The sequence below is a fragment of the Cyprinodon tularosa genome, unplaced genomic scaffold, assembly GCF_016077235.1.
Source record: "Cyprinodon tularosa strain WSP-4 unplaced genomic scaffold, ASM1607723v1 ctg1487, whole genome shotgun sequence".
In the NCBI taxonomy this organism is placed as follows: Eukaryota; Metazoa; Chordata; class Actinopteri; order Cyprinodontiformes; family Cyprinodontidae; genus Cyprinodon; species Cyprinodon tularosa.
Window position 1 is genome coordinate 70,001 of NW_024038317.1, and position 12,672 is coordinate 82,672.

The 12,672-nt window shown below is 38.5% G+C and overlaps 1 protein-coding gene and 1 long non-coding RNA gene across 3 annotated transcripts in view; both read right to left on the bottom strand.

The window, feature by feature from the left end:
• The window catches only part of LOC119779503 (gastrula zinc finger protein XlCGF49.1-like), a 38,161-nt gene extending 35,783 nt beyond the window's left edge, over positions 1–2,378 (bottom strand). The window contains exon 1 of one of the 2 annotated variants that reach the window (XM_038279161.1): positions 2,286–2,378. In XM_038279161.1, the coding sequence (XP_038135089.1) occupies positions 2,286–2,307 (22 nt within the window). In that variant the 5' untranslated portion in view covers positions 2,308–2,378. The remainder of the gene's footprint in view (positions 1–2,285) is intronic. The other variant, XM_038279162.1, reaches the window with a different exon arrangement.
• Positions 2,379–5,749: 3,371 nt separating this feature from the next.
• Positions 5,750–9,268, bottom strand: LOC119779507. Its single transcript, XR_005280237.1, has 5 exons — positions 9,039–9,268; positions 6,727–6,790; positions 6,469–6,522; positions 6,231–6,257; positions 5,750–6,119 (listed from the first exon to the last, which is right to left on the bottom strand). It is a non-coding gene; the product is annotated as an uncharacterized LOC119779507 (long non-coding RNA).
• Between the last annotated feature and the right edge of the window lie 3,404 nt (positions 9,269–12,672).

Consider the following 12,672-nt stretch of genomic DNA (forward strand, 5'->3'; position numbering starts at 1 on the left):
CGTCCACCTGGGAGGCAGAATATATGGCTTAACTCAGGAATGTTTACAGCGGATGCAGCTACTTCAGAGCATTGACTGCTGTGAATTAGGGTTGGAACGGTTCACAACATCCACGGTTCGGTTCAGTTCACGGTTTCGTGGTCACGGTTTTCGGTTCGGTGTTGTTAGCATGACATGTTGGTTGTGTTGCTGTTAGCATAAACAAAACGTGTTGCACAATGCTTGCACACTGTTGCACTTTTATCCACAGCTTTCTTTCCGCCATCATCGTAGGTCACTCTTAGTGCAAAGTGGTCCCATACAGCAGACCTATAAAGTGCTGCTGGCGCGTCTTCCAACTCCTGTTCTTTCCCACTCGCCATACCCACACAATTCTCCACAACAACTGATTTTTTTCCCTGCTACACCCGGCTACGCTGCTTCACTTCTTCTTCTTCTTGTTTACTACTGGTGGTTGGCTTTGGTCGCAGTACCGCCACCTTCTGCTCTGGAGTGTAAACGCTTCGCCTATGAGGAAAAGGAGCAGCGCATGAACCGAACGCAACACACGCGAACCGAACCGAGACAGTCGATCCGAACGGTTCGGACGGTTTTCATAAACCGTTCCATCCCTACTGTGAATACACACCAGCTAAGGTTTATGGAGACGATAGCAACAGCTAAAAACCCTGTTAAGAGACAGCATTGGAAAGACCAGTCTAAGCCAGGGGTCTTCAAGGTTTTCCAGGCCAAGGACCCCAAACTGATGTCCCGATGGAGCAGGGACCCCCTAATTATATATATTGTATGAAATAGTGTTCTATCAAACTGGTTCTATAGTCCCTCTATTACAGATGGAGTAATGTAACTAAAGTAATCCCTCCCTGGGATTATTAAAGTATTTCTGCTTCCTGGTTGACGGGACAGGTGTTGTGAATGAAACGGTGCCCAGCTTGAAATGTGAGCATTGATGACTGAAAGACATCTTCTGCCTCCATTTATCTGTTTACAGAGGTGTCTAGTAATAAAGTAGAAATACTTTGTTACTGTACTTAAGTAAACTTTTTAGGTATCTATACTTTACTCCATTAATTTTTTTTCGTCCTACTTCTGACTTCCCCTCATTACATTTACACCAGTATCTACACTTTTTATTCCTTACATTTCTAAAACAAACGTTACTCGTTACTCTTGGCTTCGGTCTAATGTTTCTAAATCTTTATTTCCCGTCATGTGCTCCATCCGATGCAGATCATTGGCTCCGCCCACATCTAGTGAAAACTAGTGTGATTGGATGAGTCATAGAACGCAAACACTCATTGGTTAGCTAAAGGAAATCATCAGAAGCAAGCAGGTGTTCTTCAAACTGCTAACGTGAATTGTCTATGCCATGCTACGATGTGGGATTCAGAAAAAGATGTTGAAATGTCTGAAAGGTCGGACACAGGCGAGAGCGTATCGGGAGACGGAGACCAACAAGACCTCCCTCATCCTTGGCCCTATCTCAAAGGATTTATAGAAATAGTCCAAAAATTGAGCTTTCAATTCATATAGTGGCATCTGGCTGTTTTTTTAAAGGTTACTTTATACTTTTATACTTTAAGTAGTTTTTGGAGCGCATACTTTTTCACTTTTACTTGAGTAAAGAGGACAAGTTGATACTTCAACTTCTACCAGAGTGTTTTTAAACTGCAGGATCTATAATTCTACTGAAGTAACAAATGTGGGAACTTTAGACACCACTGTCTGTTTACTACAGTGTGTTTAATTAATGTTAATGTGGATTTAAAGACATTTCAATTAGTGGAAAAATTGCAGGGGGGATCAACCAAAACTTTAGCGACCCCCATGCAGTAACACATGGACCCCCACAGGGGTAGCAGACCCCCTGTTGAAGACCTCTGGTCTGAGCTACTGTCCAACAGAGCAGATGGTAGCAGATATGATGACCAAGCCTGTAACAACATGGAAGATTTAATGCTTTATCTGTGGAATGTAATATGTTCACAGAGTGGATAATTTTAGATCACGTGGGGGCGTTAAGATTTATGCTGTAAATTACATTTATTTCAGAGGAAGTGATGTGTAAATTGTCACGTGTCAGGGTAAATGATCTCAGAGTGCAGGTGGGTTGCTGCGTTCTATCAGGTGTTTCCTACCTATCCGGTGTAAGATGATCTGGGGGATCCTGGTGAAATCCAGCAGTCTGTGCTGATCGTCCATCTCCACTTTGGGCCTTTTCTCTCTTCCTTTAACCTCCGTCAATGTTTCTTCAGCAGGAGTTAACTGCTCGCTGATAAACTCTCCTTGAAGCTGGACTGAACACATTCTCCCTGCAAACACTCACACATCATCAGCCTCTCTACAAACACTCCACGGAGGAAGGAAGCTAACGCTGCTGCTGGCAGATATTCATAATAAAGGACCCACAGACTTCTTCTTCTGTTCTATCATCTTCTTCTTCTTCTTGTTGTTTTACTGGCGACTTGCAACCAAATGGAGCATTATCGCCACCTACTTGATCTTATTTATGTTTCCTTAAATCCTTAGGTTTAGTCCAGTTTGTTGAAGATAAGATGACATGATTTTAAGTACTGTCTTTCTGGATTTATTTAAGAAGATATTTTTAATGTCCAGTTGTTTGATTCCTTCATGTTCCAGTCCTTTCCTTAAATCTATTCTTTGACTTGCATATTTAATACACTCAAACAGCACATGTTCTACTGTTTCTGGTTGACTACACATGTCACATTTTCCTGTTGGATGCTTCCCAGTAACATGCAGTGATGCATTTAGCCTCGTGTGGCCTAACCTAATTCTACTAAACATCCCCTGTTCTCTCCTGCTCTTCCCCAGAGGCTCTTCTTTCTGTTCTATCATGGCGGATCGCAAGCAACTCGAAGTACACTTCGCTGCAGCAAACAGAAAGGGGCGGGGACGGACCACTGTCAGTCTCATACCTTATATGGAAATGGGACATTTCATTCCGGAACTGACGGGGGCGCTAGTGACACTATTTCCTGTACCGACCGTTTCATAATAATTATAATAATAATAATAACGTATTTTATTTGACAACGCCTTTCAAAACACCCAAGAACACTTTCAACATTAAAAATACTAATTAAACAGTAAAGAAATGGCTACAAAACGTGATATGTCACGGGGCATGTCTGTCACGTGGTATGTCCTTTTTTTATTTTGAAATCTTTATTTAAAATTATATTAGTAACAAACAATCTAAAATAAGCAACAATAAGGAATCATTATGGAGATGTATTTATCTATCCTTACACCCTATATATGTCTAACAAAAGTCATAAAAAATAAAATAAAATCAATATTTTGGAGACAAATGTACATTACATTAAGAGCATATTTATCCATCCATTAATTTTTATGAATTATCCTCAAGTGGGGTCATGAAGGCTGCTGACCCTGGACAGATCCCCAGTCCATCGCTGATTAAGAAAACAGATATAAACAAATACATGCTGGTGCTGAAGTTCAAATAATATATTTTGATGTTGTGAACGGTACTCTTAAAATAAATATGTTAAAATCTAAAATATAATAGCCTTTGGCTTATTTAATAAGAACTAGATGGAAAAGAGGTTTGGTCTGTAAAACATTTAGTCGACAATTTTGGCCAACTTAGTACGTCCACTCACGGTGCACTTTTGTTGTTTATTTGCCAAATATTTTTTCTTATTATTCTCATTGTGAATATAATTTACAAACAAACCAAAGGACTTTTGAACTTTTAACAAGTGCCATTCGGTAACTAGAATATACTTGGTTGCAGGTGACCTGGCTCAATTATTATCATTATTGACCATAATGTCTCCTATAAGGACTCCAGCTCAACTAGTAAACTGACTGGTGTCCCACTATTCCATTTAGAAATACTAGGGGTGTAAATCACATCCATCATGGCGATTCGATTCAGTATCGATTTCCTGACCCAACGATTCAATTAATTTCGATACTCAAGAATACACCACGATTCGATTCGATTAATCGATTAATCGGTTATTTTTTTTTTTTTATTATTATTATTTTTACACCTTACAGGCTAAACAAAGTTTCAAGTTTGAAATAAATCAATGAAAGCTGTAATATCATGCATTTTCTTTAGAAACAACAGCAAATAACAGAAGTAGAAAAGTTGCATCAAAAAATACTGCAAAAATACTGCACAATATCAGTGTAATGAGTTCAATGCAATACCTCGGCTCCAGAGAAACTGTCCAACATATTTTTTTAGAATGTAATAAATATACTCAGGAAAGAGAGATGTTGCTTAGAGAGTTAGACAGGAATAAAAATAAACTAGATATAAGGGAATTGTTTCAAAGGTAATCTGGGGATGTAGTTTTTGGTAGTATTTTTAATTTTCTAAGAAGAACGGGTATTTTAGGGAGAATATAATAGTTTTTCTGGTCCATACTCCATTCTGGAAGGTGGCGGTAATGCACCTATAAGTTGTTTGCCAACCGCCATTAAAAAAAAGAAGAAGAAGAAGGCTTCAGAGTGTTGACGTCACCGCCCCCTTGAGAGACGCTCCGCTGCTCCTCTCCCAGATTGTAGCTGACCGCAGACAGTGCAGCAGACAGGAGGCCGGCTTGTTTTGTTTTTATGACCGAAATTGCGGAAAACAACTCGTGAAGTTTGACCCGCTAGAAGAGCGAGGTGCGCGAGAACGCTGGGACCCTTTTTCCACCTGGATCTCCGCTCTTTTTGGCCCTCATGTCCCTCCGTCGTCGGACTAAACTCGCCCCCACTTCCTCGCCGCCTCGGCCGTATCTAGACCCACAGCGTGTAGCACAGACCACGCTTCAATACTGAGCATAATTTAAAAATGTCTGTGTGAAGCTTGCTGCAATAAACTGCTGTAAGAGTATAACCAGGAAGCGCGGTAGGAGGGCAAAATAGGTTTAGCGGCACCGCAGCACGGGAGGGAGAATTACGCCCAGGAGCAAATGGATAAAAATAGACCGGAGGAAAAAAAAACATGAATCGATTATCTTGCGGACGTGTCGATGCATCGGATCGTCGGCTTTTGGATCGATGCATCGATACAAAACGATTATTATTTACACCCCTAAGAAATACCATATTAATTTTATCAATTGCAATAAATTCATAAACTGCACTCCAAAAACATGAATATCCAATTGTAGCAAAACCCAAAGTGATTAATTAAAACCTTAAATGTAGCTTCAACCTGGAAAGACTCGCACAGAAAGTAGGTTTTAGAAAGTTCATTTGACAATAATCTTCAACTTTCTGATCCCGGCAGTAGACACTGTACTGGTAACCACCAGAGAGAATGATCTTTTTTCTACATGAAAACCTTTTTGAATAAAGTCTGTCTTCATCTCACCTGCTCAGCCAATCACCTGCTCAGCTGCCTCCCTCCCAGCCTAACGGCGCCGGTCTCAAGTCCTTCACCCTTCATAAAGTCCAGCTTGATGTGTGCAACTGCTCCTCACCTGAGCTTCCATCACCTCCACCCTGATTACACCTTCGCTTTGCTCGTTTAATCTTATGTTTGTATCTGAACAATATGTTTTTGCAACTTATTTTTTATTACATAAAAAAAGTTGATTCTAACTGTTAAAACATAAACAACTTGTCTGTATGTCAGGTTTGTAAAGAAAGTTTGTATTGATTCCAGTCATTGTTCAAAAATGTATAGGAAACATTGTATATTGCAAGTTATTAGCTTTGCTTGCATTTAAAATTTTCCAATTGTTAAACAACGCTGTTACAATATATTTACAACTACTTTATTGGTTCTACTGTCTCTCCAACAAATTACAGCCACAATGTAACTTTGTGGAAACGACACCATTTCTATGAAAACTAAATGATGTAAATCAACTGAGCTACAACAAAAGGAACTTTCAAAAATGTAAATAATATTGAAAGAACACATTATGAAAAAGGAGGACTGCACAAGTCAAAAGGTAAATATTCTTTATCAGAAAAGATTTCAAATGGCATGTCACAAAAAAAACTAACAATATGTGACAGATTGTGGAAAGCAACTTATATTTTCTTTGAATTCAATGTTGGCACTCAGGGCAAAGTCCAGGTATGCCATCACAGTAGTAACGAGGGTACTCTCCTCTCCTCTGCATCCGAAAAAAAATAAATAAAAAAACAAACAAAATAAAAAACAGGTGCATTGCAAGACTGTCATACAGGAAGAATGGATGATACATATGATTATGAATGAATCTTACCTGTAAGATTGGCGGTATCCTTTCTACCTGCATGGTGAAGAGCATTAAACAATAATTAATACTTTATATCTCTCAGTATCTTATCCTTTCATCTCTAATGATATAAAAAAAAGTTGTCAAAATAATGAATTTTAATTTAAAAAAAATAAAAAAATAATCATTTAGGGTTTTAGTCCCATTTGCACATAAAGATACACAAATCAAAATTACTAGTTATGTGTAAATGTAAAAAATGAACCTCAATTTGTGCCTCGGCTCCTTTGGCATAGGTGTGGTCATCAGCACACAGAGTCTGTAAAAATACAGATATGTTCTAAGTGAAAGATGAATGCAAGTCCAAATAACATCAAAACTGCTTCAACCCTTTTAATTCTTCTATTCTGAGTTTCTTTCAGACTTAAAAAAATAAGCATAGAACAAAAGTACACTGTGAATGGACATAATACAAATTCTATGACTTAAAACAACAAAGTGATGAATTTTAGCTACAGCTTACCTCACATTTTGCCCTCTCATCAACTTTTTTCCGCTTTCTCTCCTTTTGTAGTTCTTCTCTGGACCTTTTAAAAAGGACAAATTTAAGGTTTTCTTAAAAAACTGAATCTAGAAAAGCGTATAAGGCTCGGGCACAGCGCGTTGCATTCTGGGTACGCCGCCATATTGGTAGCTAGTTGCTACGGTAAACAAAGACCTAAAACAGCATAGAGACAGAGCAGAAAGACGAGTAAACAGCGATGTTAAAAGCGAAGAAAGGATGCGGAATATACCGAGACACACTGCAGAGGGAAGCCAGGGACCGTTATCTGCAAAAGATGGGCTTCATAAACGGACTTGATCCCTACGAAGTAGAAAGCAAGGAGTGGTGCGTTGGGGAAGAATTTCTACCGCCGTTTGCGAGGGAGGACGTATTTTCGTATCTAGTGTGTGGCGTCAGTGCCTACACACATGAAGAGTTTCGCTGCTACAAGTTGCTAGAGGCTTACAAACAGCTGACAGATGGAAAAGTTCATGACATGGAAGTTATCAAGCCGAATGAGAACACAGTCATCAGAGCCAAGGTAAGCTACCGTCTCAACATGGTGTGGTGTTTGTTGTGGTGATAAGACTAGGTGCTGGCACTAACGTAAAACATCAAAAATGTATCTACTGGCTTTCCTGGTGAAACAACCAAAACTATTAACCCTATTATAAACTATTAATGACAAAATAAACAGAGTAGGACAACTGTTTTGTGTTTCAGTGGACCTGGCTAACCCTCTGGAACACAACCCTACTTCAGCTCATGCTACATGCTACAGATCAGCCAACAACGGTTAACTTGAAATGATACATGAATAAAAACAGTATGTTCTGTAACTTACCAGAATGAAAATGCCGGGAACACACTCTCATGGACGCAGGGATTGAGTTGAAAGTTATATTTGGCCGTCTTACAGCAGCGACCCATGCTAGCCGGCGACTCTTTGTTATGGAGGACATTTGTTTTCCATTGAGACACCTCCAGGTTGGAAAACGGTAAAAAGACAATCCATTTGGGATTTTTTTCCCCGTCCAGTCACAGCTTGCGCTACTACACCCTACGACACAGCAACGGGCGACCATAACGACAGCAGAGGTAAAATGAAACGGCAAAAAACTAAGCAAACTAGTAGCAGAAGAAAGCTAGTCCTTACAGACGCGAAGTCAAAGTGTAAACAGTGGGCTGACCAGCTATCAATATGGCTGCCGCGCAACGTGTGACGTCATATGCCCGAGCCTTATTAATGAGTGATGTTATGAGATGAGCCGAGGCTTCGAGGCGTGTGTCGAGTAATGGAGGGGGCGTTTCCCTGAAGCGCGTGTCGAGGCGTGATTCATTTAGAGGAGGGGCCAAAATTGATGACGTCCGAGGCCTCGCTACCGTGATACCACGTGACCGGTTCGGTAACTGGTTCGGGAAGCACAAGAATTTTGACGGGCATCTAAACAGCCTCAGTGTTCAGTCAAGATGTGGGAGATTGGAGGAGAGCTGCTGTCAGCTAGATAAAGTTTGGATAGATTCTAAGAATAAATTGGTTGTTTTTCCAACCAATCTAGTTGCTTAAAGCTAATTTGGTTGGAATAAACAATGTAATGATCAAAATCTGAGCAAACCACCAGACAAAGGCAGTGTTAATACGTCAGTGTTAAGAAGTATTTTCTCCCAGATCAGATCATCTACATGAGTGGTGTCCTCTGTAACGGACAGACTCTCATGCTAGAGGTTAATGGTTCGAGACCCGTCTCTCTCTTTTGAAAGTTGCGATTAAACTTAATTATTTTGGCTGATGAGACTAATTTGCATTGTTGTGCCCGAGTAAAAATATAGATTGGGAAAATTAGGTCGGTTTAGTAAAAAGATTGGTTGAACACAACTTCCAACCTGATTAAAACCAAAAAACATGGAGAAACTATCATGTTTGAATAAAAATGACTAACACCTTTCATTTTGTTCATCATTGCCCAATTTGCACAAACACTTTCACTGTCTGCTTGAGTTTATTTCACTGAAATGGCAGAAAAACTGTGCACCTTAAATGATTGTTCTAAGAAATTTTACACTTAAAAAAAAACTTATAAAAAATTTTATTATACACACCAACCAGATTTTATTACAAACTGTAGTTCTGCTGTCCACCAGTAAGTGGTGACATGTTCACATGAAGCCTCATAAACTGTGGGGATCGTTGAAGCAATTTGGCCAAACGGTTCAATGCCTCATGAGGCTTCATCTCACCATCACTAGTATTAATTTACTATGTGAAAAAATTTTTAAGAAGGTAAAATTACCTTTTGTTGATTTTGTGGGTTTTGCATTATGGATCGTGTGCCGAACACCAGTGCAAAAACTTTTCAAACTTCTTTCTTTCTTCTTCCTTTCCTCTTAACCTCGCGTCTTTAAGGCATTTATACTAGTGATTATGAAAATAGCGCCCCCTTCATTTCCGGAATGCAATAGTCCCATTTCCAAATAAGGTATGGGACTGACGGAAAGGTCCGTCCCCGCCCCTTTCTGTTTGCTGCAGCGAGGTCCTTCTCAGCAACTTTAAAGTGCATACCGCCACCTACTGTTCATGAGTGTGTAGCAACATTGTTTTACATCTATTAAATTCTATTTTTTTATTTTGCATTGTGAAGATAAATGAATAATGCTTTCCTTAATCTATAAATATCTTTTATATTTCCTTTATTTCCCAATAATCCTTTAAGCCTCCATTCTTGGCCTGTCCTTTCAACTCTTTTCAATTTCTTCCTTTCAGGTCCAGATGTTTTACAGTTCATCAATAGGTGTTCTACATTTTCTATCTCTCCACATCCTTCACATTTATCATTATTTTTCCTCCCTATTAAGTATAAATTGTCATTTAAATAAGTATGACCTACTCTTAATCTGATCATTAATATTTCTTCCCTTCGGTTTCTCTCATTAATATTTCTATTTAATACTGACTTTTGTACTTTATATAACCTTCTTCCTTTATTATCTTCATTCCACCTTTTTTTTTTTTTTTGCCATTTTTCAGCTTCTTTCCTCTTAATAAATGATTTTCCTTCCCCTTTCCCTAAAGGAATTGTAATTGTTATTGCCTCCTCTAAAGCCCTTTTTGCTAATTTGTCTGCCTTTTCATTTCCTTTTACCCCTTCATGTGCTGGAACCCAACAAAACCAAATATCAATGCCACTCCTGTATAATCTAAATAAACTGTGCTGAATTTCTAATACTAAATCTTTCTTATTATTTCCTTCTCCCTTTCCTTCTTTCTAAAACTGCTTTGGAATCCGTGCAGACCACCACCCTGAAGGGGCGGGGTTTAACGTTGATTGACTGCAAGATGCAATACTAGAAAAATAATCATAAACATTCAACAGCGTCACCAAGGAGGTGGATTATAATCCAATTAATTTCATGTGTTTCTCATATTTCATACAACATTTACTGGATTGAAAAAAAATACATAATATTTTTTTAGGAATTCCCCAAAGCCTAAATGACAAAATCATTCATTAAAATCCCTTCTGCTAGGTGTGGGATAGAAAATAAATCCATCACAATTAACTACTCTATAAATCAAATAGCTTTTAAAAATGCACTCATATAATCAGGCTTTATCAATTATTTTCCAATAATGGCCACATCACCAGCCAACAAACAACAAAAGAAGGCATGATGGGAAAACCAGTAGAACCATCAGAAACTGGTAGAGTCACATTAGCATAAAGATACATTAGAAATAATCAGGACGAATTGGATTAAGTATTTATTATGTTGGGTTAAAATATAAAGCTAAAACTGTTATTTTGTTTTATTGTTTTAATTATTTATTAAGTTGTTTTTTTCCCCCTTGGACAATTTTTTTTTTATTGAAAAAAAACCAAACAGAATATCAATGACGAATCCAACAATACGTCAATATTGAACATTACAAGAAAAAAATAAGATCACAACTCCCATTAACTCCAATAAAAAAAATACAGGCTAGAACAGGGAAGAGAGAAAAAAAAATAAAATAAATTATTAAGAGGGGACTAATTGAAATTCTTACAATAAATCTGACAATTTATTTGCTTTAAGGTTCTGCATCTTCTTCAGACATCGGTTGAAGGAGGAAAGTTCGTTTTTGAGAGCAGAGAATGACAGGGAGCATTTTGCATAACGACATTTATGGATAGGCTATAATATTTAGTTATAATCATTAAAGCATTAACTAAGAATTCCACCCTTTTTTCATTAATATATAAACCAAACTGAATTATTTGTAAGGAATTAAAGTCCACATTTATAGATCTAGAAGATAGAAATATCTGAAGTTGATCCCATAGGTGTTTAACTTCTTTACATTCATAAAACAAATGATTAGTAGTTTCCAATTGAGTTGTACAGAAACCACATTTCCCAACATTGAGTTAAAATCTCTCTCTCTTAAGTACTCATTTGAAGGATACATGTCATTTATTATATTAAATTGTAATTCTTTATATTTAGGAGAAATTGGGAATTTCAAATAATTTGTCCTAAATTTGATTATTGTAGATTTGTTAAAATATTATATATAAAATATTGATTCAAGCACCTATTGGTGCATTTATTATCTCTAATGTCCACGTGCTCAATTTGAAGCTTATGGAGTCTTGGAATTCATTATTTATTCAGTTTTCCTGCTTTTTCTGGTTTCCTGTTTCCATGTTTATCTCCATACAGTTTGGTGGCGGTAATGTGCACCTCAAGTTTGACCAGAAACACCAGAAGATGAACAAGAAACAGAAGAAGAAGAAGAATGCGGACTGGGTGGCTAGCAGCGTTAGCTTCCTTCCTCCGTGGAGTGTTTGTAGAGAGGCTGATGATGTGTGAGTGTTTGCAGGGAGAATGTGTTCAGTCCAGCTTCAAGGAGAGTTTATCAGCGAGCAGTTAACTCCTGCTGAAGAAACATTGACGGAGGTTAAAGGAAGAGAGAAAAGGCCCAAAGTGGAGATGGACGATCAGCACAGACTGCTGGATTTCACCAGGATCCCCCAGATCATCTTACACCGGATAGGTAGGAAACACCTGATAGAAACGATTCCCTCAGGATGCAGACTGAGGGTTGGAGCCTCAGCTGATTGGAAAACTCATTAGAGGAGATCAACATGCTAAGCTAAAGCTAGCTTCTGCTTCCACCTCTTTTCTCTCCACTTTAACTGTCTTTATTCTGCTCTACTTTAAAAACTTCAGGATTAGATAATCCAAGCTAACAGCAGAATCTTTAAACCTTTGGGATTTGAGAAAGCTTTATCTGTTTTGTGAAACAAAGAGCCCTAGGAAGGCTTTTTTAGCACGTGGGCCTCATTAGAGTTTGTATTCTAGATCAACTGGTGGTGGCAGCTGGAATATGCAGATGTTCCTGTGGCTTTTCAGGAGCCATTGAAACCTGGAAATAAACAATCTGTGTTTAACTTTAAGATCTACAACTGATTCTAATATCGGCTCTGATGGGAAACGCTTCCATTTTATAGCAGCGATGCTGAATATTACAGTTTCTTTGAATAATCCCTGCCAACCGGAAACAGCACCTTTCCACACAGAGTCTGAGTCATCATAGAAAATCCTAATAGATCTCCAGATGCAACAAAGATCAGAAAACAAAGAGTGATCATGGAGACCTTATTGAGACGTTAAAGAGCCGTGAGAAAGAAAAGGTTCAAAATAAACAATCTGATCTACTTTCTATAGTTCTAGTGAGGACGCAGGCAGCGGCGTCTGGATCAGCTGTCTGATCTACTTTCTATAGTTCTAGTGAGGACGCAGGCAGCGGCGTCTGGATCAGCTGTCTGATCTACTTTCTATAGTTCTAGTGAGGACGCAGGCAGCGGCGTCTGGATCAGCTGTCTGATCTACTTTCTATAGTTCTAGTGAGGACGCAGGCAGCAGCATCTGGATCAGCTGTCT